This window comes from Colobus angolensis, unplaced genomic scaffold (genome assembly GCF_000951035.1).
Source record: "Colobus angolensis palliatus isolate OR3802 unplaced genomic scaffold, Cang.pa_1.0 Scaffold158, whole genome shotgun sequence".
NCBI classification, from domain to species: domain Eukaryota; kingdom Metazoa; phylum Chordata; class Mammalia; order Primates; family Cercopithecidae; genus Colobus; species Colobus angolensis.
This window is the reverse complement of record NW_012114688.1, coordinates 2,676,908-2,704,060: the sequence shown is the minus strand read 5'-3', so window position 1 is coordinate 2,704,060 and position 27,153 is coordinate 2,676,908. Positions and strand designations below refer to the sequence as shown.

Sequence of the window (27,153 nt, the reverse complement as noted above, 5' to 3'; positions counted from 1 at the left end):
GGCGAGGTGGCGGGCGCCTGTAGTCCCAGCTACTCTGGAGGCTGAGGCAGGAGAATGGCGTGAACCTGGGAGGCGGAACTTGCATTGAGCTGAGAAACTATTCTCTTAAAAAGACGGACAGCCCATCGTGTGAACTAGAGTTTGTGGACAGATTTATATTGGGTTGGTAGTGGCGTCATGCATGCAGACTCCTGTGAGTTCCCCTAAGTTCTTAGAGGACTGCTTTGCAAAAAGCAAAAAACTGCTTTTTTTTTGATCTGAGAGTTGCAAGGTTCCATAAAGAATGGCCCCTTGTGGATAAGCACAAAGTCAAGAGACAGCGATTGGAGAGAATTTGTGAAGATATCCGCCCCCAGATCATGAAGGACCCCCTGCACCCCCGCCCTCTGGTGGCGCTGCTGGGTGGCAGCGACTGCACTGTGGAGATGCCCATCCTGAAGCATGTGCAGTCCACGCAGGAAATCCACGAGAAGGTTCTAAATGAAGCCGTGGGTGTCATGATGTACCACACCATCACCCTCACCAGGGAGGACCTGGGAAAGTTCAAGGCTCTGAGAGTGATCCTGCGGATAGGCAGTGGCTATGACAACGTGGACATCAAGGCTACCGGCGAGCTCGGAATTGCTGTGTGTAACAACCCGTCTGCAGCCTTGGAAGAGACAGCGGACTTTACCATCTGCTGTATCCTCTATCTGTACCAGAGGAACACGTGGCTGTACCAGGCACTGCAGGAAGGCACGCGGGTTCAGAGCATGGAGCAGATCCACGAGGTGGCCTCAGGAGCAGCCCGCATCCCTCGGGAGACGCTGGGCCTCATCGGCTTTGGTTGCACCGGGCAGGTGGTTGCAGTTGGAGCCAAGGCCTTTGGATTCAGCGTCATATTTTATGACCTCTACTTGCAGGATGGGATCCAGCAGTCCCTGGGCGTGCAGAGGGTCTACACCCTACAGGATTTGCTGTATCAGAGTGACTGGGTCTCCTTGCATTGCAATCTCAATGAACATAACCACCACCTCATTAATGACTTTACCATAAAGCAGATGAGGCAGGGAGCATTCCTTGTGAATGCAGCCCGTGGTGACCTGGTGGACGAGAAAGCCTTAGCACAAACCCTCAAGGAGGGCAGGATACAAGCGGCAGCCCTGGACGTGAATGAGTCGGAGCCCTTTAGCTTTGCTCAGGGTCCGTTGAAAGATGCACCGAATCCCCTCTGCACTCCTCACACTGCTTGGTACAGCGAGCAGGCGTCACTGGAGATGAGGGAGGCAGCTGCCACAAAGATCCACTGAGCCGTCACAGGTCGCATCCCAAAAAGCTTAAGAAACTGAACAAGGAATTCTTTGTCACATCAGCGTTTTGGTCAGTAACAGACCAGCAAGCAATTCATTCTGAACTCGATGGTGCCACATACAGATATCCGCCAGGCATCGTGGGCGTGGCTCCAGGAGGATTTCCTGCAACCATGGAAGGGATCATCCCTGGAGGCATCCCAGTGACTCACAACCTCCCGACAGTGGTACATCCTTCCCAAGCGCCCTCTCCCAACCAGCCCACAAAACACGGGGACAATCGAGAGCACCCCAACGAGAAATAGCAGAGAATGCCAGAAGGTAATCATTCAGATACACTTGGGAAAAAGAGACAGTGACAAATAGATGAACTAAGAGAAAAAGAATCTGACGGTCTTTTTAGCTGATTCTGGAAATATGCATCATTGATGTTGCAGTGTTAAAACTACAAGAGCTAGAAAACTGAAGATGCTGTCTGCTTACAGAAGCGCTAAAAGACTAGGATGTGATTCATTAATGACCAACTTCTGTTATTGTGTGTTAAGTTTTTCATCTGTGCATCAAATCACGAAGAATAAATAGAGCTTTTTCCTTTATCAGTCCCTTAAGCACAGCAGGTCCTGAACACCCTGTTCTACAATGTTGCATCAAGAGTTCAAACAACAAAATAAAAATTATTAAGAGGAAATCCCCATTCTGTGACGAGTTCCTTAAGTCTACAGAGGCTGGTGACCTCTTTTTGCTTTTTCTTTTTTTGAGACAGACTCTCGCTCTGTCGCCCAGGCTGGAGTGCAGTGGCCGGATCTCAGCTCACTGCAAGCTCCGCCTCCCAGGTTCACGCCATTCTCCTGCCTCAGCCTCCAGAGTAGCTGGGACTACAGGCACCCGCCACCTCGCCCGGCTAGTTTTTTGTATTTTTTTAGTAGAGACGGGGTTTCATCGTGTTAGCCAGGATGGTCTCGATCTCCTGACCTCGTGATCCACCCGTCTCGGCCTCCCAAAGTGCTGGGATTACAGGCTTGAGCCACCGCGCCCGGCCGTCCTCTTTTTGCTAATAGGAAAATCACATTACTACAAAATGGGGAAAAAACTGTTTGCCTATAATAGACAGCTGCACGCATAGGATTGAAGACAGTACAGGCTCCTGTACAGAGAAGCGTCTCTCACATCTGAACTGCATACTGAGTGGGCAAGTTCATTGTAAGTTCAGTAAAAGCATCCGATAATGCAAGAAAAAACTGTGTTAAGTTTCACAAGCTGTCTGTAATCAAGTATAGTTTCTCAGTTTCAGATCCTCTGCTATTTTATTGAGTGGAAAGTCTTGAGCTAAAAGGATTCAAGAAGAATAATGTTGCATTTCCTTATGTCTCAGGAAACACTTTTCTGGTAACTTGTCAGATTGTCTATGAACAAACTCACTTTTTTAGACATTGATAAAGTCTTCTTTTTTTCACGTGATATTTTATACAACAACACTTTAGATGTGACTGATTTTAACAAATCCTATCAGATTTGTATCAAAATAGTTATATGCTGTATTCATAGTCTTTTGTGACTCATTGCCTTTTTGTTTAAAAAGATGGCCTATTTTGAGCTTTGTATAGGTGCATTCCTGTTTTTGTGACAAAGGAAAACTTTAAAATTGTCCCAAACAGAAAAATAATGGCTATCAGAACTATGTTTTGTTTTAGTGTGAGTTACCATTACTGTATTTGTTTATTGTAAAGGTGGACATTTAGTGTTCAGTACAGTTTTCAATAAAAAGTAATTAAAATTTGTTAAGTACCGAAATTCAGGTACATCTCACTAATGTGAAAGTTCTCTACTTGAGATGTGTAAGGCAACTGCATTGTCAATTAGTCAATTTCCAACTCTTGTTACTGATAGGGTTCTATCTGCCTATTCCATAACGAGACTCAAGAACGATACAAAGTTGAATTGAAAAATCAAAACTTCACACAAGTCCATCATTATCAAGTCATGCCATCCTTAAGATGTAATGGTGGGTTAGAGCTAAATCAATTCAAAAAAAAAAAAAAGTTGCTCAACTTGTAGAGTTCTGATTTTAATTTACCCCAAAGCAAAATGACCTGGACCTGATTCAAGGGAGGGAAGTGAAACTTGAAACTGTTTTGCCAATAACCTAACAAAATGATATTTACCAAGAAGTGTTGCAAAATAGTCCCATGAGTTAAGAACTTGAAGTTGATTTAATGGATCTTCTTTTTAAATAGAATTAAACCTTTATACAAAAAAAAAAGACTTCTCTGCTCTTGAACTTGCTCATCATAGTATAAAACAGACAAAATTAATAGGTGCAATGTTTTATTAATCTCATCTCCTTAATGAGTTCTGTGGTGAGTTTAACTCATTTGTGGTCCAGTCCTACTGTTATGGAAGTATGTGTGAACATTCATTTGTGCAATTATGTATTATTATATTCCTATCTGTGTAGAAGTCTTTAATTTTGGAAAAATACTTTGTCTTTTACATTAACTTCATCCACAATATGAAGGGATTTTGACTCTTGGAGAAGTAGCAGATCCTATATTTGAGAACTTTTGGGAATAAGTTTGAGAAGGATGTTTTCAGACAGAATGTGACCAGAGAAGAGCCCCAGAGGAACATGTCTGAGGGGTGGTTGAAAAACTTGGTCATGTTTGTCAGAGAGGAAAGAAAATGCAGGCAGATCTGGTATGGTTTTCAAGAACATAAGGCACTTTTTATGGAAGAAGGAAGGACCTCACCTTCCATGTGGCTTCTACAGGCAGACCTAGGACCTGTGGTACAAGTTACGGGAGGATGAGGTCTGAATATCTGCGCTCCCTCAGAGGAAGTGAGGCCCCTGTCTCTGGAAGAGTTTAAATGGAGGCTCTTGACTCTGGCAGAGTGGACATGAGAGGGCACCCAGCATTTGGCTTAGACTTTCATCCTATGACTTCCAAGTCTTCAGGTTTGGAGTTTGATAGAAATTAATATTTCTCTTTTGTCTTGTTGGTTTCCATGGCAAAGCCTATAGGAATTTTTTGAGCTGTTTCTAAAATATCTTCCAAAAGCCATTTCTGAAACGTGCATCCTTTCTCTTACAGGAGAAAATGCAGAAGTCTCCATGGACGTTTCTCTGGCTTACCGTGATGATGCCTTTGCTGAGTGGACTGAAATGGCCCATGAGAGAGTACCACGGAAACTCAAATGCACCTTCACATCTCCCAAGGTATGACCGCTTGCTGTCTAAGCCAACAGAGTTTTTATCTGGTTCTCAGGTATGTGGAAAGATTTGTTTACTTTTCCTAGGTGTGTCCCTTCTTTGCATGAGGACAGCTTTGGTAATACCTGTTCTGCGGAGCATTTTCTTTCCTCTTCTCTCCTACCATGGGCCTTTCCTGACTTTGCTTTTGCCTATTACTGTTAAGATTTCCTGTGAAATAGTAAAAACATGAGATTGAAGCCTTGAGTACCTTGCCCCAGCTTTAGCCATTTTTGTCCTAAAGAGGAGAAAGATTGGGTGGTTTTATCACTGACGCTGTGACCTCAGGTAAGTTTACATAATCTGTCTGAGCTTCAGCTTTTCTTCTGTGAGATGAGGTAAGAGTACCTACCTTAGGAGTCTTTTTAAGGGCTAGATCAAGCTTGTCCAGCTCGCTGCCTGTGGACCGCAGGTAGCCCAGGATGGCTTTGAATGTGGCCCAGTGCAAATTCATTAACTTTCTTAAAACATTATAAGATCTTTTTTTGATTTTTTTTTTTAGCTCATCAGCTATTGTTAGTGTATTTTATGTGTGGCTCAAGACAATTCTCCTCCTTCCAGTGTGGTCCAGGGAAACCAAAAGATTGGACACCCCTGGACTAGATGATAGAATGAACGTAGGCAGGATGACCTTATACTTTAACATCTTGTCTGGGACATATTTGAGAGTCAAAGTGGATATTAACCAGATGGGCCACTAGGAGAAAATGTATAAACTAAGGCCCTCCATGGGCAAACCTAAGTACCTGTTGCAGTGTTTTCTGAAGCATTAGGGGAGTCTCACTCCCCCAGGTTTCCTAGAACAAAGCTACAGTAAGTGTGTTCTGAGGACCAACAGTGGCAGCATCACCTGAGAGGTATTAGGAAAAGCAGATTCCCAGGGCACACCCAAAACCTATTAAGTCAATGTCTCAGGGGGTAGGAGCAAGGAATCTATGTTTTAACAGTCCTTCAGTTTATTACCTTAAACTCAATGAAGGTTGAGGGCCACTGCCCTAGACCATCTGCTGAATGCTAAACTAGGGGTAGGGGAAAGGAAGGAGAGAGAGAGGAATCTTTCTTCTTAAATGCCCTAAATACTGGCAGAGGCAGGACTTTAGTATTTGAAGAAAAGTCTCTACCAGGATACAACGAATTTGTCTCTGAGACAGGAAGGTTGAGTCAGTGTCCCAGATGCCAATGTGTCTCTTTTCATTTGAACTTAGGTAAATTTGTGTCATGGGTGGCCATGTTACTCACTCCATAGTGACAGGGAAGTGTGGGACACCCAGAGACCCATCATGGGGGATTTTATATCTCAATTTCCATAGGGCTGTCCTCCAGAGAAAGCCATTTGTAGGCAGAAATGAGTGATAGACAGAAACTAGAGGAAGCAGGAGGGAGGAGGAATAGCTAACATTTTCAGATCTTTGCATGCAACGGAGAAAATTAATTAAAAATCTTTCTAGCTGTCTCTGCAAGTTGACTGCATCTTTGAAATACTGGTTGAACATCTAAGCTAGATGGCTTTTGGGTGCAGAATTGTATCCTTAGAAAAGGGAAAAGTCATTTCTCTTATTTATACACATGGAGGGCACGGAGTAGTGTGAGGGGGAAGGGTGTTTGCCTGCAACTGCTTCTTAATGACGGTTGCTTAATTATCTTTAGGATGTGTTGATCCCTTGCAAGAAAGATATTAAACCTTGAAAGGTGCGAAGGAAATGAATCATCAAGTCTCTGCTTTTTGATTGCAGTGAAATTTAGTCTTGAGTCTCAAGATTAAATGAGAAATTGCTTTAAAGCTTTTCAGTCCCTGGTGGATTGTGAAGTTGGAAAAAAAAAAAAAAAAAGTCAAGTTGCCACCTGCTGTAATTTGTCCTAATTAGCCAGTCTGATGCTGGAGTTGGGGGAGAACTGGGGGTGGGGGAAAGGAAGGAGAGAGAGAGGAATCTTCCTTCTTAAATGCCCTAAATACTTTAGTGCTTGAAGAAAAGTCTCTAACAGGATACAACGAATTGATACAACCTTCCGAGACAGGAAGGTTGAGACAGTGTCCCAGATGCCAATGTGTCTCTTTTCATTTGAACTTAAGTAAATTTGTGTCATGGGTGGCCATGTTACTCTGTAGTGACAGGGAAGTGTGGGACACCCAGAGACCCATCATGGGGGATTAGAAGTGACCCTGGAGATCATCTTACTTACCTTTCTCATTTAGGAAGAAACTGAGGCCAAATGAGGCAGGGTGACCCAAGGTACCCAGCAAGGAACATGGTCAGGACTAGAATCAGAGCCTCCTGGCCTGGAGTTCAAGTCTTTATCACAGCACAACGCCTGCCTTTGGGCAGGGCCCATGTCCTTCTCCCAATTGTGCTACTTTTGGGACCCTGGGCAAGACACACACCAGATAGTATTAGACTAAGTAGGTTTTGTTCCCTTCCCCCCTCAAATTCTCAATTTCCATAAATAAAATAAGGCCTTAACTGGAAACAAATCAGAAAATGTCCTCTTGCTGTTACCACAGAGGATAATCAGCCTCCTCACTGCAACTTAATCTGAGGGAGAATTAGAGCCTGTAGTGAATTCACAGTAGTACCTGCAAAGCCCCCATCCTCCCTGATTTGAAAGTATAAGAGAGAAAGGAGTGGAGGGGAGAAAAATATGATCTGTATCATCCGACCTGCAGCTGAGGTTTGAAAAAGCAGCAGCATTCTTTCTACAGAAGAATTTTTAAAAATCAATCATGCTGACCCTAATCAACTGGTGTGTCTGACAAGAGCCGCTCACATGTTAGGGATAAAAACTGTTGACAACTGATTGGTTATGTGTGCCATGGTGCGGAAGAGGAGTTAAAAGCACCTCCCCACCTCCACCTTGCCATGTGTGTCTCTGTCTCTGTACAAAGGTCTGTTTACTGCACTCTAAGCTCTGACTGTTCAGTAAGGAACCCTCCCCACCAGCCAAGATCTCAGAAGGGGCAGAGCCCCTTCCTACACACTCTTAGACTATAGACTCCTTGTTATCTTCTTTCTTCTCATTTCTTCAGTGGATCTTTGCTCTGAAGATTTATGACAAATTATGGAGGGCTTGTGAATTCAGGCTTAGGAACGACAAATTAGATCTCCCCTATCACTTGATCAGGAGGTACCAAGTAAACATTGAAGCTGACGTAGAAACCCAACATTGTTGGTAGACTCTCGTCTTCTGTATCAGGGAAAAGTTCCGGCCTGCTGAAGCTCATTCCTCTACATGCTCATATTTACCCCTGGCCCCCACCCCTCAGCAGGTACACATAGCCGGGAGTCCTGGTGAGGTGGAGCAGAATTTAGTTTTCAAAAAAGAGCTGTGTCCCTACTGTCTGATTTCTCTCCACCGTGCTCTGTGCAGTATCTCTTAAATTGTTTGGCACGAAGTCCAAGAGGCTTTCCTAGACACTGGGCTAAATTTTCATTTCATTAAAATGTCTGTTCCCTTCTGCCATCTTGGACCGTTAGGAAGCACTGGAGGCAGAAAATTCTGAGTGGTTATCTCTGGCCACTAATCTTATTATTACCTTTGTTTCTTCTGTTTCAACCTTCCCTAAATACCAAGGGCTCCTCGTGTCTTTTTTTTCCTGGCAAGTGAATAAAAAGAAGTTATTTTCAGCTGCTTCTAGCTTCTCCCTCAGGCCAAAATCAGAAGAATAATTAACCATCCTTAAAGAGTGTAATGATTGAGCAGGAGCTTCCACCTGAACGTTTAAGAAGATGACTGTTCCACAGAGCCTTAGAGGTCCCTGACGACACACTGCCGGTAAAAACTCTTGTAGCCCTGGCAGATAAGATTAGTAAGATGTGAGGTTCTAATGAAGATTAAACAGCCGAGAAAGGTGTTAGGAGATAGAAGGAAGGTGTCTCTGCTTTCTACGTGAAATTTCTGGTTCTACCTTGAATATGGCTGTTGTTGTTGTTTGTTTGTTTGTTTGTTTGTTTTTAGGTTGGGATAGCTGGGTGGACACCATGTCTCCAGTATGCCTTGTTGCTCTGTACCTCTAAGGTGTACCTTTAAGCATTAGCTGTTTAAAATTGGTGTTATGGGTCAGGGTAACAGAATTCAGAGCCAGTCTATTGGAAATAGTGACCCTGCCACAAACCCTCTGCTCTTCTTCCAGACCCCAGAGCATGAGGGCCGTTACTATGAATGTGATGTCCTTCCTTTCATGGAAATTGGGTCGGTGGCCCATAAGTTTTACCTTTTAAACATCCGGCTGCCTGTGAATGAGAAGAAGAAAATCAATGTGGGAATTGGTGAGATAAAGGATATCCGGTTGGTGGTAAGTGAATGTAATTGATCTTGGCATGTGTATTGGAGGGGAACTCCATCTCACTCATGGCACCTCTATGCCTCACCTGTCTCATCTGAGAAATGGGAATAATAACATACTCATGATGGCTGAGATAATAAAGTGAATTAATTTGTGTGAGAGATTACAGAAATGGAAAACAATGCAATTATTGTGCCCACTTAAGATTTTAAATGGGCTTAAGATCACTTAAGATCATTATAATGATAAGATCATGATATAGTCATGCTTGCATAATGAATAACACCAAGATAAAAGTAAATTTTCTTTTTTATGTGTTTCACCTTGCAAGCACAATTGTTAAAGGGAATGGGGTAGTTTAGGTTCTTTCCATCTTATTTGTTTAATTGGGGAAAAGTTAGAACTTGCTGCAAGGAGAACCCTTCTTTTCAATCTCAACAAAGTCACAATAATTGGGTAAAGAAACAGAAAAGCATAAGAATTACCTGTAATGTCCTACTATTTAGAGAAATAGTCACTGTTCAGGTTTTGATATATCTCCTTCCAGGCTTTTTTTATACGTAGTAATTCCCTTACAAAAAGTAGGATCATATTGAACTGACTTTTTTCCTTGCTTTCTTATTTAATGGTATATGTAATATAAATTGGTGAATATAATATAAATATACTTTACAATATTGGTTAGGATTTTATAGAATAGATTTACCTTAACACTTACCAATTTCAACATATTGGCCATCTAGGATATCTGCAACTTTCTAATGAAAAGCTTACAAAAAAAAAAAAAATTGCTCATGTACTTAATCATTATCTTAGCATAGGGAAAAAGCTCTTGTAGCCCTAATAGACCAGATTAGTAAGATGTGAGGGTCGAATGAGGATTAAATGGCCAAGAGAGGTGTTAAGAGATAGAGGATATCTCTGCTTTTTACCTAAAATTTCTGGTTCTACCTCAAATGTGGCTTTTTTGGGGGGTACACGGTAGGGGTGGTAGCTGGGTAGATATCATACACCCTGTAGGCCCTACTAATCCGTACCTGCCCTATTAATCCATACCTCTAAAGTGTACCTTTAGGCATCAGCATTTTAAAATCAGTGGGATGAGTCCAAGGTAAGATCATTCAGTCTCTTGGAAACAGTGACCCTGCCCCAAAGCCCCATGCTCTTCTTTCAGACCCCAGAGCATGAAAGCCATTCCTGTGAATAGGATGCCCTCTTTATTTCTCTGGTCTCAGGTCCATAGCACAGGGATCTTTTAATATGTATTTCTATTATCTCTGAGGAGAGGCCAAGGGTGTAAGAGGGCAGGGCATGCTATGAACATGAAAGCTCTTGATCATGAACATTTGCAGACAAGGTCTCCACTTACCTCTCCCACAAACGCATTTTCTAGTAGAAGGAAATGCTAAGATAATATTCACCTTCAAAATTATCACTGGTCTCTGCCTAGGGGATCCACCAAAATGGAGGCTTCACCAAGGTGTGGTTTGCCATGAAGACCTTCCTTACGCCCAGCATCTTCATCATTATGGTGTGGTATTGGAGGAGGATCACTATGATGTCCCGACCCCCGGTGCTTCTGGAAAAGTAAGAGCTGGTTTTGGAGTGTTCTTCAGGAATACTGGCTTCTCATGATCTGCCAAGCTCTTGCTTTTGCTTGTGTCCAGTTCAAGCAGCCGGTGTGCGACTTATGCCAGTGATGTGACCAGGAGTCATCCTGGACTCCTTTTTCTCCTGCAGCTTTCCTATGCAAGTTGTTACTAAGTTAATCCTCAGGGTTCTACCTCTCTCACCTTTCTGGCTCTTTTTAATTAATTAATTTATGTTTTGGAGACAAGGTCTCACTCTGTTGTCCAGGCTGGAGTGCAGTGCTGGGATCTCAGCTCGTTGCAGCCTTGACTTTACAGGCTCCAGTAATCATCCCATCTCAGCTTCCCGGTAGCTAGAACCACAGGTGTATACTCCCCAGCTAGTTTTTTGTATTTTTTGTAGAGACAGGGTTTCACTATGTTGCCCAGGCTCATCTCGAACTCCTGAGCTCAAGTGATTTGCCTGCTTCAGCTTCCCAAAGTGCTGGGATTACAGGTGTGAGCCACTGCGCCCAGCTGACCTTTCCGGCTCTTTAACCTATCTTTGCTCTTCGGGATATTCCGTGGTCAGAATCAGATACTTGTCTGTGTTGTAGTGAAGAAACTGCCCTAAGCCCAGCTCCTCTCACTTAAAGAAAGACAGTGCTCCTGCAGATGTACCTACTTTCTCTCCACATCATTGACTTCTCCCTTTCTGCTGGATTCTTTCTATTAATTTACAAACATGCCCTGCCATCTCCCCTTCTTAGACAAAATTTTCCCATTTCCCACTTCTCCCTGAAGCTACATACCCTTTTTCTGCCCCTCATTACAGCAATGCTTCTCAAAAACCTTGTGCATACATATGTCTTCTCCTCTGTTCTCTCTTGAGTCCATTCCAGTCTGGATTCATCTCCAGCACTTTACTAAAACTGCTTTTCACAGAATCACCAACAACCTTCATAGTCCAAATCCAAAGGTCATTTTTTAGTCCTCACTTTTTTTTTTTTTTACTCATCCCAGCATCTGACATAATTGATCAGTTTTTCTTCCCAGAGTCTCCTCTACCCTTTTGTTGGTCATTCTTCTTTGCTGACCAGCATTTAGGCTCCATTTCTGTCTCCTTCCATCTTTCTAGCCTCTTAGACGCTGGGACTGGGGCACCTGCTTTGGACCTCTTCTCTTTATTAGCTGTGCTTTCCATAGGGGTGATCTCACCTACCTTCGTGGTCTGAAAAATCATCTGCTCTCTGATGACTCTTAATCTGTATCTTTAGCCTCAGCCTCTCCCAACTCTGGACCCAAATATTCCAGCTCTTTACTTAATGTCTTCATTTGCATTGAAAATGTCACATGTACCAAGGACAACACTTGATTGTGTCCCACTTCCAACCTGTTCCCTCCCAGAATCCCCATTTCAGTAAATGGCAACTCCATCTTTTCAGTTGCTCAAACTGGAAATGTAGCAGTGAGTCATCCTCTATGTCTCTGTTTTTCACACTTCTCATCCAACTCACCGGGAAGTCTCACCATTTCCACTGCTGCCACCCTAATCTAACCCACAATCGCTTCTCACCTGGATCAGTGGGAACAGCCTTGCAACCCCTCTCCTTGCTTCCACCACGTGCCTCCCTGTAGCCTATTCACAGGATAGCCAGAGTGCCCCCTTTCCGGTGTTAATCAGATCCTGTCACTCCTCTGCTCAAAGCTCTCCACTGGCTTTTCATCTCCTTTGCCCTGACCTATAAGCCCCTTGATAACTGAGTGCCTTCCACCTCTGATCTTGTCACTGTCCTCTCCAACACCTACCAGCCCCCTTTATTGTGCTCAAACCCTCACCCCAGGGCCTTCACACTTGCTGATCTCTTCGTCTGTTCACCTCATGTAAAATCACATCCCCATTGCTCTCCACTCTCTTGCCTAGCATTTTTTTTCATGATGCTTATTCATTTATTTATTATCTTTTTCTTATACTCCCTCTCTCACTGCATCTCTATGCAAGCATCACAAGAGCACAATCCTTGCTTATCTTGTTCACAGTTATATTCTCAGCATCTCAGAATAGTGACTGACACATAGTAGGAGTTTAATAAATATTTTTTGAGTGAATGAATCATGTCACTCCATTGTTTAAACTTTTTATTGGATTCCAATAAAAAGTCTCTTCAAGATACATTTCAGTTCTCTAGTGGGATATGCAAGTTTCTTCATGAGCACAGCCCTCTTTGTTTCTCTGGTCTCATGTCCTGTCATATCCTGATGTGCCACATGCAGATCTCCAAATGCACCAGGTTCTTCCAGGCCTCTGTGCCTCCATCCAGGCTCTGCCCTCTCCTCCAAACACCCTTTCCACCTCCCTTACCTTGACTCACAACTCAGCTCCATTCCTGTCTGTGTCAAAGTCAGAAGTCCTGGTAGCAGCCTTCTATGCTTTAAAACTCTATGATATTCCTTATCCTGCTCTATTCAACTGTCTCTTTATCTGGCTCCTCTACTAACTGTATCTCCCGTGAGTGAAAAAACAGGTCCTGTTCATTTAGGATTCTATAGTGCTAACACAATGCCTGGTACGTGATCTGTGCTTAATTAATATATGTGTTTCAAGGGGATGGAAAAAAGTATGAATAAATCAGTGACATAAGAATTACATTTTAATAGAGAATTGGCAGTTCTTAGTGTGACAGGGGAAGAGTAAAATAAAAGCTAAACAAGCAGTCAGGAGAATTTACATTTCAAATGTGTTTGGAGTCATGTAGTATTGAAACAAATATGCTTAGATAATTCATCATTGCTGAGGATATCACAATAATAACGAGTGTTCTTAATGATCAGATGAATGATAACCTGAAGAGGTGAAAGAGGACAATTATATTCACTGAGGCCTGGGTGAGAAGGCAAGGGGACACAGACATTCTAGGAAGCTCCTCATCTGCAGTGGTACCAAAGTAAAGTGTGGGGCACGAAGGAGGTCAGGCTCACTTCCACAGAGAGGTTGGTGTAGCACTCTTTCATTCTGCAGCAGTGTGAACGACATAGGACATTTGGCATCTCTGTGCAGAAGAAATTGATCATATGGCTTCAGACCCAGTAAGCAACATCTCATGTCTCAAAACTAACTTCTGGGAATTGTTTGAAAATCTGCCCTCCAGATGAATGAAGTGGCTGTTCTGATATTTTCTCACCATCAGAGTCATCTTTGCCCTTGGGATTTCCATGACCTTTATCAATATCCCAGTGGAATGGTTTTCCATCGGGTTCGACTGGACCTGGATGCTGCTGTTCGGTGACATCCGACAGGGCATCTTCTATGCGATGCTTCTGTCCTTCTGGATCATCTTCTGTGGCGAGCACATGATGGTAAGAGCCCCTGCGAGGGACAGACGTCTGTACCAGCTGCTCCGTGCAGGCTGCCAAGCTGACACCTGCCCCCCTTTGCCTCTAGTCAGCAGTGGGTGAGACAGAATAAACTAGTAGTTACAAGTGGGAACTCTGGAGGCAGACCCCTCTGGTTTACATTCCTGCTTCACCACTTGCTGACCAGTTGAATGGCTTTAGGCAAATGACATTATCACTCTGAATCTCAGGTCCCTCATCTATAAAATGGGATGTAAAGGCCTAATGCATGGGGTTTTTGTGAGAATTGAATGAGAGAATGTGAGTAACTTAAGATAAACACACACATTCTAATGATTAGTATTATTTCTTGCCCTTGAGCTTGAGTTTCTTGTCTGCTGGCTTCTGCCCTGCTTGTCCTGTCCCCAGGAATACAGGTTAACCACCAGAGAATGTGGACCTGGCTCTTTCCAGCTGGCAATGTGTCCAGGTGGCCTAGTAACCCCTATTACTCGGAAATACAGACCTTCCTGGTCTCCTCAGTTTGCACAGACACCAAATCATATTTCAAGAGGGACTGAAGGTACCATGGTTAAAAATAAGGATGGTGTAGTCATCACATTGTGGCTAAGATGATATGCCAGCTGGAACTTGGTCTTCGTGTCAGGCACATGGGCTTCATAGCAGAGTGGACTGTTTTTAAATTCCATTATGGCTCAGTCATAAAAACCAGACCTCTGAAGTCCTGCCGCTCTTCCAGGAGAGCAGTGTGAGAGCAGAGAGAGACAGACTTCTGCCTACTGCTAAACTGTCTACATTAGGGGGTCTTTCCCCATGAGGGGTCCTCCAGCAGAGATGCGCTAAGAATGAGGCCTCGACATCAGGGCCTGGGAGTGGAGGGAACTCGGTCCAGCACTAGGAAGCCAGCCAAGGATTGTCCACATGGAGCTGGTGTGGACTGACCCACCTGGGGCCCCGCCTGGAGGCTAAGATCATCTTTGCTTTCCCTTTTTTCTCATTCTGCATTCCTTCCTTTTCTTTCTCTTGGTGTCTTTGTTTATCAAGGAGAATCATTGCTGGTTTTAATAAGGATGGGGAGAAAATATGCCTGTTTTCCTAACCATAAGAGACACATTTCACATATTTAAATGCTTTAATGTCTTTACTTTGTCTTCTGGGGATCAGTCACTTTTATAAACACAAGTTACAAGTCACATAGAAATTTAATTCAGAATGAGTTATTTTGTGGACCACAAAGTGTCCTCTGCCTGGGAGCTGAGGCAATTCTTTGTGTTCCCATGGCATCCTGTTCTTATTACTCTCAGAGCCCTTATGGCTGGGCTTTGTCATGTTCTGCATATGTGCCAGACTCCCCCACAGAGGTGAGTTCCTGAAGAAGAGATTTTCATCTTCTTTGTTCTCATATACCTAGAGTCTAGCATGGTGCTTGATACATAATAGGTGGTCAGCAGGTGTCCTTCGAATGCTGACTCCCCCATAGAATTGCTTGGTCTTCCTCTCCCCTCTATCTCCCTTCTCAATTTGGTTTTCCTCAGGATCAGCATGAGCGGAACCACATTGCAGGGTACTGGAAGCAAGTCGGACCCATTGCCGTTGGTTCCTTCTGCCTCTTCATATTTGACATGTGTGAGAGGTGAGCAGGTGTTTGTGGGACACTGAGCCAAACTGTGCATCACCACGCCCACTCCTGTCACTTTAGGAGGAGTGTTGGAAAAGGAGAATGGTGGTCGGGAACCTTTGGTATAGAAGCATTGGACGTGGTCACATCCTCAGACAAGGTCTGGGATCAAATCAAATGCACAGCTCTTTAGAGTTGCAAAATGTTTGGGCTGATGTATTCTACAAGCTTCATTTCTCTTTAGGATCTCTTTTTTAGCCTAAATACAGCCCTCACCCCTGCAGCTGAAAAGCTAAGAATACGTGAAAAGGAAAGTTCCCTTTTGCCTTTGTATTAATTTGTCTTGCTTTTCCATCTCGTTTTCTTTGTAGAGGGGTACAACTCACGAATCCCTTCTACAGTATCTGGACTACAGATGTTGGAACGGAACTGGCCGTATCCTTCCTTGATGGGTTCAGGGTTTTATTTCTTCCCCTAGCCACCCAGTCCCCAAGATCATTTTCTAAGGCTCTGCTGATGCTCCCCATACGTACTCAGCCAGGGCTTTGATTCTCAGGCCAATTTTAACAGCACAATTAAGGCTGATAATAAGAATTACTGCTTGCTTTCAAGCCTGGGTGACAGCAGGCAAAATGAGAAGATCGCTGCCCATCCTCCCAGCAGAGGGATCCGAGTTTCTGGGCTTACTGCACCCTGTCTGAATTATCTGTTATACACTGTTTACTGCAGACTGAAGCATGACTAGCTTTTCCCTGGAGCCATGGAGGTTCATCTCTGGGCCCCTGTGGGAGAACCTGTTTCTGAAATTGCCTACGTGCAAGACTTCTTACAGTGACCTTGGTGTGCTGGCAAATCACACTGCTGCTATTCATTCCTGAGACCAAGTGGAGATAAGGCTAAAGTGATTAGTTCCAGAGGAGTCGCCGAGGCTTCTGGTTGGTTGGCATAAACTCTAAGTCTTCTTCATGAAGCAGAAGTGACAGTCTTAGCTTATCCCTTTTAGGATGCTGGATTTAAATATTTTATCTTCTGGAATAGTATGTGAAATGCTCTTGGGAGAAAAAGACTCTGCTCTGGAGTGGAGAGAAAGGCCTGGGTTGTATTCTTCCTTGATGGCTCATATCTTGCTGTGTGCTAAGGAATATGCTTTGTCTTGCCACGATGTCTATATTGGTTTCTTAGTGTCACAAGAACACTGTGAGCAAACTAAATCTGTAGTATCATTACCTCAAAGATGAGAGAGAAGCTCTACCCTTCCTCCATTATGCCATCACCAAATGTTAGCTGCACAACAAGGAGAATGTTTATAATGTTAAATCTAGTTCAACTTTTTAATTTTATAAATATGATGGCGTGAGTAAAATTTCAAGTCCTGCAGAAAATAACTATATTCCCTTCATTCCAGGATACTGTTCATTATAGGAAAGAAGGAGAAACTGCATTAGATATTATATTATTTAATGAAATATGCATGCCAAGTTCATACTTATTAAATGCTTTTAAAAATAGACAATTTGGGTCAGGTGTGGTGGCTCATGCCTGTAATCCCAGCACTTTGGGAGGCTGAGACCAGCGGATCACCTGAGCTTGGGAGTTCAAGACCAGCCTGACCAACATGGATAAACTCTGTCTCTATTAAAAATATAAAATTAGCCAGGTGTGGTGGTGCAAACCCATAATCCCAGCTACTTGGGAGGCTGAGGCAGGAGAATCGCTTGAACCCAGAAGGAGAAGGTTGTGGTGAGCTGAGATTGTGCCATTGTACTCCAGCCTAGGCAACAAAAGCAAAACCCTGTCTCAAAAAAAAAAGGCAATTTGGGTAGAGTTGTTGTAGTGGAAAGGGGTTGGAATCAGGTCACCTGCCTTCCGAGGCAGCTCACACTACCCCAGGCCTTGGTGGTTCTCAGATTGACTCTAAAGGCAGGTCAGCCCCCCTAGTGGGTCTCAAGTATACTGGCAGCAACCCAAACTCCCATCTGTGCCATGTGTCCTTCAATCCCCATTCTGTTGGACACGATTTTCTGTGGTGACAGAAGACTGCAAGTAGTCCTTCTTCCCTGGTTTCACTTTAAGACCTTCAAGCCCATGCCCAGGGCCCCTGCACTGAGCCCCCACGTATCTCCTCTGTAATTATGCCAGAACATCTCAATCTCATTCTTATAAAACTCCAAGGAGGAGCCCAGTGGTTTCCAAACATAGTCAGACTTGATGTCCTAGCCCCGGAAAATCTGATTCCATATATCTGGGGAGGAAGCTGGGGATCTACATTTGAACTCTTCTGGTGATTTTAATATGGTTTTTCATCTGATCCATAGTGACCAATATATGCTTTATTAGTGCTTTTCAAATTTATTGTGTATACGAATCTCCTGGGGACCTGGTTAAAAGGCAGATTCTGATTCCTTAGGTCTACGGTAGGGCCTAGATTCTTCATTTCTAACAAGCAAGACGCCATTTCTTTTCTTACTTGGTTTAGAAAGCAATATTGAACACCTCCCTCTGTGGTACTATTGTGTCAAGAAACCTATCACTAGCATTAGAATGTCAGGTTTTAATAATTTATCCCCTTGAAAATTTCCTATGTATTTGGAGACAAAACAAGTATTGCCAACAGACCTGGGGAGAAGTGCCTGGGCCTGCTCAGCTTGGCCTTGGCTAGCCCGTTGTTTCCTTTACTGGACACTACCAGATGGCCTTCATCATCGTGGCTGGAATCTGCCTCTGCCTCTACTTCCTGTTTCTATGCTTCATGGTATTTCAGGTGTTTCGGAACATCAGTGGGAAGCAGTCCAGCCTGCCAGCTATGAGCAAAGTCCGGCGGCTACACTATGAGGTGGGCAGATTTCTTGGCTCGTTCTGGAACTGGTGCTTGCTTATCTTTCCGCTTGATGTGTAAACACACACACCCCGGAGATAGAAAGCCTTAACTCTGAAATACACGTTGAGAGATTCTCATGTAGGATCTCTGGGCAAACTTAGAGGCCAAATCTTACTCTGAGAAGCATCTAGCTGGCCTGTCTAAATCTTGGCGTTTTCTGTGGTACAAATGTGTTTCCATTTCCAATAAGGAGTAAACTTGTTCAGCCAGTTCTTCAGCTTGGTGATGGAATGTAGGTACATACTAGATGGGAGATTGGACTATGGCAGAACTGGGATTTGGTTGGGATGAGGCTTTAGTCAAACTTCTGTCCCAAAATCAACCCTGTCCTGTAATTAAACAGGGTTTAGTCCAGGTGATCTGATTTCCAGACTCTTAACAGGCCACATTCCCCAAAATATCCAGCAGATGCTCAGACAGTTCAGTAATCTCTGTTTACAGATTATGTTCCTCATTCAAGAGAAACACTTAACATCCTCAAATCCCCAATGCAAGCAACACATCCTTGATTTATCAGGGATCCCTTGGGTTCATGCCTAAGTGGCTGTCCTTGGAGAAACAAGCCCAATTCCTGTATGAAAAGAGAAGCAGAAACTACAGAACCTCAGAGTTTTTATATGCAGTAGATCTTGCACATAAGAGCCCCTGAATAATAGGCCTCCCTCCTTGAAATACAGGTTCTCTTAAATCCTGCTCTCAGGAAACCACAGGCACTTTCTAAGGCTTGCCTGTCTCCAGAGCTGGAGTGACATGAGAAAATTCAACCAAATCCACTTCATGTTGATTAATATGCACATTTCTTTTTGTTCATTGGAGCAGAATTTTATTACAACCACAGAAAACTTGGACTTGGTAACTTTGAACCCTTGCAGAGAAGCATAACCAGCTTAGCAGGGAAATTAGCAGCCTCACGACGTGTTGTGAATAGAATTTCCCAGGCTCTCCTATCGCTGCTTTATGAGTGATAAGAACATAGGAAATATTTGACCCAAGAAATTTTCAGCCACACTCACCTCTGCAGAAGAAATATTACTATGGGAAATCATTTTACTGTCATTCTTAGGGATTTGGTTTTACAGATTTCTTTAAGCTTTTTATAGATTTATATAGTGAGAAAAGGATTGGTAGCTGATGGAGTATTAAACTACTCTTTCTTTTCTAATAGGGGCTAATTTTTAGGTTCAAGTTCCTTATGCTTATCACCTTGGCCTGCGCTGCCATGACTGTCATCTTCTTCATCGTTAGTCAGGTAAGTGGACCCTGAGATGTCAAGGTGAGAATGTCTCTGCAGAGGTCCTCTACTCTGCACAGCAATTTGATAGAGCTACTGAGGAAAGGAGCAGAGAAGTCATAATTCTGGACAGCTAGTCAAGCCATATTTTTCTGGGGGGGGTCTTGATATCACCTGGCCAAATGGACTAAATTTTCTCTTTCCATAAAACTTTGTAGGAGATAAAAGTTTCTAAATAAATTAAAAGCCTACAGCCAAATTGAAGGGCACGTATATTATTTACTTATGAGAATAAACTTATCAAGCCCTGTAGCACAACACTAAAGCATAAATTTGACTCTATTTTTATCTAGCATTAACATAGATCCTTATACAGTCCATCAGCTATTCCTTGTAATAATTATATTGCCACTTAAATATGAAACGTAATTCAGAAGTCCCTTTGATAGCATCTTGTCTTTTTACTGGTTATTTCCAAAACTCAAAATTTTGCTATACTTGAAAATCTCAACAATGACAATAATTTAAAAATATTCATAACTTGTTTTGAAGGGTGGGAAGTACTCTTTAAGTCTAATATATCTATTATTCATTTGAGCTTCACAGAAATCCTGCGAGGTAAGTAGGGCAGGAATTGTTATCCTAGATTGCTAGAATGTGATATCTAATAGCTTTGGAGAAAGTTTTCATTAATGCTGTTTTCTAGCTGGATGGATTACTTAACAGTTCTAAGGTTTAGTTTTCTTATCTGCAAAATAAATATAACAGTAGACCCACAGAAGGTTGCTGTAATGATCACATGAAGTAATATTTACAAAGAAGGATGCATTCTGAGAAATGCATCATTATGTGAGTTCCTCATTAAGGGAACATCATAGAGTGTACTTACACAAACCTAGATGGTATAGCTTGCTACATACCTAGGCCATATGGTGTAACCTATTGCTCCTAGGCTACTAACCTGTACAGCATGTTCCTCTACTGACCACTGCAGGCAACTGTAACACAATGGTAAGTATTTGTATATTTCAAACATATCTAAACATGGAAAAATACAGAAAAAATATGGTGTTATAATCTTACAGGACCACCATCATATATGTGGTCTGTTGTTGACTAAACCATCATTGTCGCACCCAAATGTAATTAGCAGAGCACCTGGCACATTGTAAGCATGAATAGCTGTGTTCTTATGAATAGCAAGAAGGTTGAATGTCTTTCTTGCCAAAGGACGTGCAATAAGTCAGAGATCAGAACCCAGTCCTTCTGACTCTTTTGCCAGTGCTTTGTCATTTAGCCAAAATGGAGGATTTCAGCAGTGCAGATAGTCTCTCAGGACATGACTTGCTCCATTCTGCTAGAAAGTTTCCCTAGTACAGGGACTCCTAACCATTTTTGTATATGGACCCCTATAGCAACCTGATGACGGCTACGAGTCTCCTCTTAGAATGTTTTCTAATAAGTAAAATAAAATACTTTGAATTTCAAAGGGAATCATCTTTATATATTATATGTAATATATATTTACAGTAAAACATGCTACAGGTATATTACAGATTTATATCTACAACTGTAATTGATGTGAAAATATCATGATTCCTATTGAGAAAAATCACAGTAGTACTAACACTGTAGGGATTTTTCTGCATCTGTAATTGAAGTAAACATTATCTTTCAGTTAGAGACTAGTGAAAATAAACATACAATTTTTTCTATTCTAGTTTATGGACCCCTTGAATTCTATCCAAGGACACCCAAGGGGACCCCAAGTTTGGAGCCTCTAGAGCCCTGTTGTTGGCTGTGCCACTGGGGAGTGTTAGTGTTGCTAGCTCTACTGAGGTTGAAATGAACATGGAAAAAATAAAACTGATATACATATATGTTTTTGTAAGTTCTGTTCACCACATCTGCTTTGACCTATAACACTGCTGTGTTTGTATCAGGTTGTTTGTTTATAAAACCCTGGAAACTTCGCTTTCCACTCCACTCTGAAAGAGTTTTTTATTCTACCAGCTAAGGCTCAAACATCCATATTCAAACAAGAGTGTCTGAGGCCTGACTTCTCCCGTGGCTGTTCCCTCCTATGACAAAAATGCTTTTCAGTTCCTCCAGTCCCTCAGTAGTGCACAGTGGCACTTGACACAGCCAGGTCTGCAAGGCTGAGAGGGCACGGAGCACTTCCTTGGAGAAACAGAATCTCAAGGAAGATGGGTTGAGGCATAAAAGGCAATTTCAAGATATGTTTTCAGGAAGGCAGAAAGAAGGGTGCTTTTGGTCCTAAGGCCACACACAGGTCCTTGTGCCAATTTGGGAAGCTGACGTCATTCTCCCCACACTGCCTCATGTAGGTCTTGCCTCTGTGGGGAGTGCCTTCCACCTGAAGTCAAGGACTGATCCCTGAAGCAGCTGCGTGTTGCCAGGATTTAACCTTGTACATGTTTAATTAGTGTACTTCTTACAGCAAAGGAAGCCATCTTCCAAGGAGCATAGTTTGTGGCTTTTCTTTGGAGAAAAAGATTAATATTCTATTGCCTCAGTATTTTCTGATACAGCTTCAGCCTGTGGCTGGCTTTTTATATCTGCCGTGACAGTCGGCCCGGAGTGGATTTCAACTCTAAGAGGGTAGCAATGAGGCCTTTTGAATTCCATTAGCTCCTCACATTCCTCCTGCTGGGTTTTTTTTTTTTAAAGATTTATTTATAGACATCTAAGACGTTTTCCGGCATAACTCTCAGTGTCCCAGGTACTGTATTAATATAGTCATCAGAGGATTTATTTTTTAATGTCATTTTGGAATGTCAGAGCAATGAGCTCACCTGAAAGGAAACCTATTGGGTAACTTTTTGAAATGGATCCCAGCCTTAGGTAAAAGGAATGTATTAAAACCCCCATTATACTCTCGGGCTTGCTGTGGGAGAGCTTGCATTTAAGCCTCATGAAATATAATGCGAGGGGATCTCGCCAGGATATTGAAGCTCTGAGGCCAGGAATGAAAGGCGACGGGAAACTGTGGAATGCAGTGACCTTGAGGCTTTGTAGCTGGGTACTGAGGTGCAGTCTTTTAATGCCTGCCATTTTAATGGCCTCACTCATAGCAACCAAGAGATGGTACATCGCAGTCTGGTATTTCAGCCCCTTCCCTCTGGAAAATAAAGAGGTGTTCCATTTAGAGGTGGCGGCAGTAGGGAACAGAAGTGCAGTGCAGGGGAGAAGGTCACCGACCTTCATTAAGGGAACCCCCAGGTGCCTGACATTCAGGTCAAGCCACATGCAGCAAACTCCCAGAGAGCCTGTCCCCAGCTCTTTTGTGTGTGTGTGATCACTTCATTCTGTTACTTACAGAGGAAATGTTTCCGGTAAGAGAGCCTGGGTCTGGGATTTGGAAATCTTGTTGTTAAGTGGAATGTTGGTTGTCAAGACTACTGGGTGTAAAGGGATTTGACCTTCACTTGGCTCCAGGGGTATAATTGGGTGGTTTCACACAAAAGTAAATTGTTCAAATGTAAAATCAGGAAAAACAGGGACTTTTAGAAAGAAGACTTACGCAGAGGGTGAGATTTGGGAATTTGTTTTGGCGGGGGAGTTTTGGCGGAGGGGGGCTGGGGCTACCTGATTTTTCTCTCAAAGTTAAAAGGGGGAGACTGTTACCTCCGCCTTGGCATTAGTATGATTTTGGATTTACAAGGCCTCCTCTGTTGAGGCCGCTTATTGTGGTACATATTGGTGGGAATGTGCTCAGAGCTGAGGATGTCTCAGGCATGAATAATTGGGAGAGGAGAGGGAAAAACAAGCTGGCCATCAAAGGGTAGAGTTACACTATCTATACCGTTTATTTCTGCAGTTCAACTCTTTGCCCACTGCAGGAAACACCACATTTACAGATTGCACATTCAGTCGGATGTGTAGTTCTGCAATTACACTCTAAACAATGTGCATGTGTCCCAGAGCAAGCATGAGATGGGAGCAGGAGTCTGATGTTTCCTGTCAGGCTTAGTGTGTGCAAAGGCATACTATGGGCATCTCATTCCAGTGGTTCTACTGTAAGTTTTTATTTTGTTTAAATATCCAATTTATTTATACCATACATTACTATGTCCAGGATATACAGTGCATGCTATACAGATCTGAATATACAAATCTGTGTGTGTATGTTGTATTAGTAAGGTACATTATGGGCAATGAAGTGAATTTCAGAAGGAAATTTGACCTTATACAGTCGTTGCCTCATGTGCTACCTTCAGAGCAGGTGCTACCTTCAGAGATCAACCCGTGTTTAAGATAACATTCCTACCTTTGTGTTGTATAATGGTTAAGAATACTTTCTTTTGGAGTCAGAGCCATGACTCTCTGACTGAGCAATCTTGGGCAAGATACTACATCTTTCTATGCCACAGTTTACCCATGTGTTGAATGGAAATATTACCTACCTACCTACCTCACAGCATCATTAATAAGACTAAATAATGTGTTTCATGTAAAAGGTTTAGTATTGTATCTGGCACATCATTAGCACTGAATAAATATGCTTATCCTTGTTATGAATACAAAAGAATCTTAGCTTTGCTAATATTTGTATTAACCACTTATTTTAAATAAATATAACAGAAAGCAATATTTTAAATGGATAACACTTGTCACACATTGGCATCTCCTCTCATTTTTAAATTCAATTATTATGACTTGCTGTGGACTGCAATACTTTCTCTTTACTTTTCAGTCAAGTACTTATTAAGAGTGGTTGTTTCCATCTGCACTTTCTACCTCCATGTATTTGTCCTGGAGTCTCTACACGTGCCTGTGCTTTACCTCTGTTCATTCAACATATGTCTATTGAGCACCACTGTGTACCAGGCACACAGGTTGGTGTTTCCTTAGATGGGTCAGTCGTGTCAATCCTAGCAAGAATCAATGTCACTAAAATTGTCAATATTGAGTATTTCCAACTTCTGTCACAGGAAGTAGGGTCTATTACTAGCCCTTCCCTGAGCTGAAGAGTCCACTGCCTTAACAGAGTAGAAGAGCTGCCATATTGCCATATTCTCTCTTGTAGCTAGGAAGGATGGCAGCCTAGCCTCCCTCCTTCATCACATACAGAAGAGTTCTCTGTGTTATGACGGCAGGTACATGTATTTCTGGAAACTATCTTAATGCTTTCTTTTCATTTCCATTATATGCAGTAAAAATCATAAGATGCTCTAAGTAATATAGTTTTTATAAAGTTAGTATATTCTGCACTTAAAAGTAAGAAGAGGCCAGGCGCGGTGGCTCAAGCCTGTAATCCCAGCACTTTGGGAGGCCGAGACGGGTGGATCACGAGGTCAGGAGATCGAGACCATCCTGATCTACACGGTGAAACCCCGTCTCTACTAAAAAAATACAAAAAACTAGCCGGGCGAGATGGCGGGCGCCTGTAGTCCCAGCTTCTCGGGAGGCTGAGGCAGGAGAATGGCGTAAACCCGGGAGGCGGAGCTTACAGTGAGCCGAGATCGCGCCACTGCACTCCAGCCTGGGCGACAGAGCTAGACTCCATCTCAAAAAAAAAAAAAAGAAAAAAAGTAAGAAGAGCGACATTTGGAGACATTTCTAAGAAGTCCTAAGTAGCTTGAACGCTGGTACATTGTCCTAAAATTAGTAATGGTTATGAAACCCTTCTTTGCCAAAAAATACTTCTGGGCATTTTATATAAAATACATTATCTTCCAAAATAAATAAGAGTTCATAATGGTGGTTTGTTTATGAGTCACAAAAAGTGAAGAATTATGTGTCACCAAGGCCAAACTAAAACTGCCGAGTCTATAATTGGTTAATGTGGTTAACTGACACTCCTGGTCTTTCAGAAGAAAATACCTATACTTAGACCTTAATTTGGCCTAGGGCCCCAAATGGGTTATGGATTATACAGAAGATAATGAACACAGACTCACTGTATCATAAACAGGCAATGAAATCCACCTGCTTGTGAAAGTTCTTAACATTTCAATCCAGCCTGCCATCTTACAATTTAAAAGTGATTCCTAGAGAAGGTTTATACAATGCAGCCTCATTCGGCTGTCAAAGGAACATTTATCCAATACTTTCTTCTATTTCCATTTTAAGTATCCTGTAGTAAGCAGAAGTGGTCAAAATCATTTCATTTGTGTCAGAGCTGGGCACAAATTAGTCACCCAGCTCTGCAGCTCTGTTGACAGTTCCTAGTGTAATCCATATATCTTTAGGCAGCCCTTAAGACAATTATCAAATCATTAACACAGACAAAAGCAGCTTCAAAACATCTCCTGCAGAATTTCAAAGCATATGAAAGTTTCATAATTATCTTCATGAGTGGCTTACTTCGAGTGATGTTATAGGAATAACTAATATTTACTGAATGTTTACTGTATGCCAGGCAGTTTCTAGAAATATTTTTACTTAATTCTCTTCAATAACCTGTAAGCTTTTATTTTACACTTACGGACACTGAAGTTCTGAAGTTTGGAGTCTTCATCTTGTCTTACGTTAAGCAGAGTGAATGGTAGACACTGGATTTGAAATAATCTATGGTGTATCAGGTCCTAAAGACGTGGCAGCAAAGAGAACTGGTCTCTACCTGCAGGGAATTGACATCTAGCTGGGAAGACAGACAGCAGAGAAGGAATTATAACTGTGAAGAAGTGATGGGCTCAAACACAGTTTGTTTAACTTAGGGATAGCAATAAATTGCTGTTTTTCGGAAGAGACACTCCCCAGGTGATACTAACGTGTAGCCAAGGTAAGGACCACTGTGCCTGACACATAGCTAGAGAACCTTCAGTTGACCTTAATTTTTACTGAAATGATTCAGATTCAAATATGGAGTCTTACATGGCCCTTCATGTTTCCGATATGTAGAAGAGACTTGGTTTTCATGTTGGCTGGTTCCTTTATTGGTGTCATGTTTCTTCTGTTTCTTCTCTGTTTCAGTTGAATGTTACCATCCTTTCTCCGTAGGTAACGGAAGGCCATTGGAAATGGGGTGGCGTCACAGTCCAAGTGAACAGTGCCTTTTTCACAGGCATCTATGGGATGTGGAACCTGTATGTCTTTGCTCTGATGTTCTTGTACGCACCGTCACATAAAAGCTATGGAGAAGACCAGTCCAATGGTGAGTTTCTGTCTCTTTAGAACAGCTTAAGTCAGGATAAATAGGCTTCTGTCTTTACAAGATTTAAGTGGCTAAAGCTCTGAGATTTCCAGTGAAGCTTTCCCTCCAAGTATACTCCTCACACTGGGAGACAGGGAATGAGCACCCAGGGGACTCAGGGCCATAAGACAAAAAGTCCACACAAGCCAGATCTTTAAGTCTTCATTTTTAAATCTCTAAAATACATTGAGAATATTGCATGCTAGTCTAAAATAGGTCTTGATTTTAGTACAAGAGTCAAATTTGCTTTCTTTACATTTTTGAGCACAATTGACTGTTGGAAACTATGCCATGTTTATTCCTCCCATTTGCGAAGCAGAATCCTAAGATATCAGGTGGAGGGAGTCTGGGCCCTGAGAGCTGAAGATGGAACAGGCTTCATTTTTCTTCTGCCCATTTTTCTTCAAGGTGATTTTTTGATGTATGTCTAAACCAATAGCTATTCTCCTGTCCCCAGAATCTTCCTGTCCTTTAGTGCTGGTGCATGCTGCCTTTTTATATCTTATAATCACGGAGCACTGAGACGTGGA

The 27,153-nt window shown here is 42.5% G+C and overlaps 1 protein-coding gene and 1 pseudogene across 2 annotated transcripts in view; both read left to right on the top strand.

The window, feature by feature from the left end:
- The window catches only part of LOC105508128, a 5,922-nt pseudogene extending 3,907 nt beyond the window's left edge, over positions 1-2,015 (top strand). Inside the window, exon 2 of the transcript XR_001001210.1 lies at positions 265-2,015. The product of XR_001001210.1 is annotated as a C-terminal-binding protein 2 pseudogene (transcript). The remainder of the gene's footprint in view (positions 1-264) is intronic.
- Positions 1-27,153, top strand: part of WLS (wntless Wnt ligand secretion mediator) — a 110,451-nt gene that overhangs the window by 71,303 nt on the left and 11,995 nt on the right. Inside the window, exons 3-11 of the mRNA XM_011936887.1 lie at positions 4,379-4,503; positions 8,663-8,824; positions 10,266-10,402; positions 13,572-13,740; positions 15,273-15,370; positions 15,727-15,790; positions 18,045-18,188; positions 19,399-19,482; positions 26,431-26,584. Coding sequence (XP_011792277.1) covers positions 4,379-4,503; positions 8,663-8,824; positions 10,266-10,402; positions 13,572-13,740; positions 15,273-15,370; positions 15,727-15,790; positions 18,045-18,188; positions 19,399-19,482; positions 26,431-26,584 — 1,137 coding nt within the window. The remainder of the gene's footprint in view (positions 1-4,378; positions 4,504-8,662; positions 8,825-10,265; positions 10,403-13,571; positions 13,741-15,272; positions 15,371-15,726; positions 15,791-18,044; positions 18,189-19,398; positions 19,483-26,430; positions 26,585-27,153) is intronic.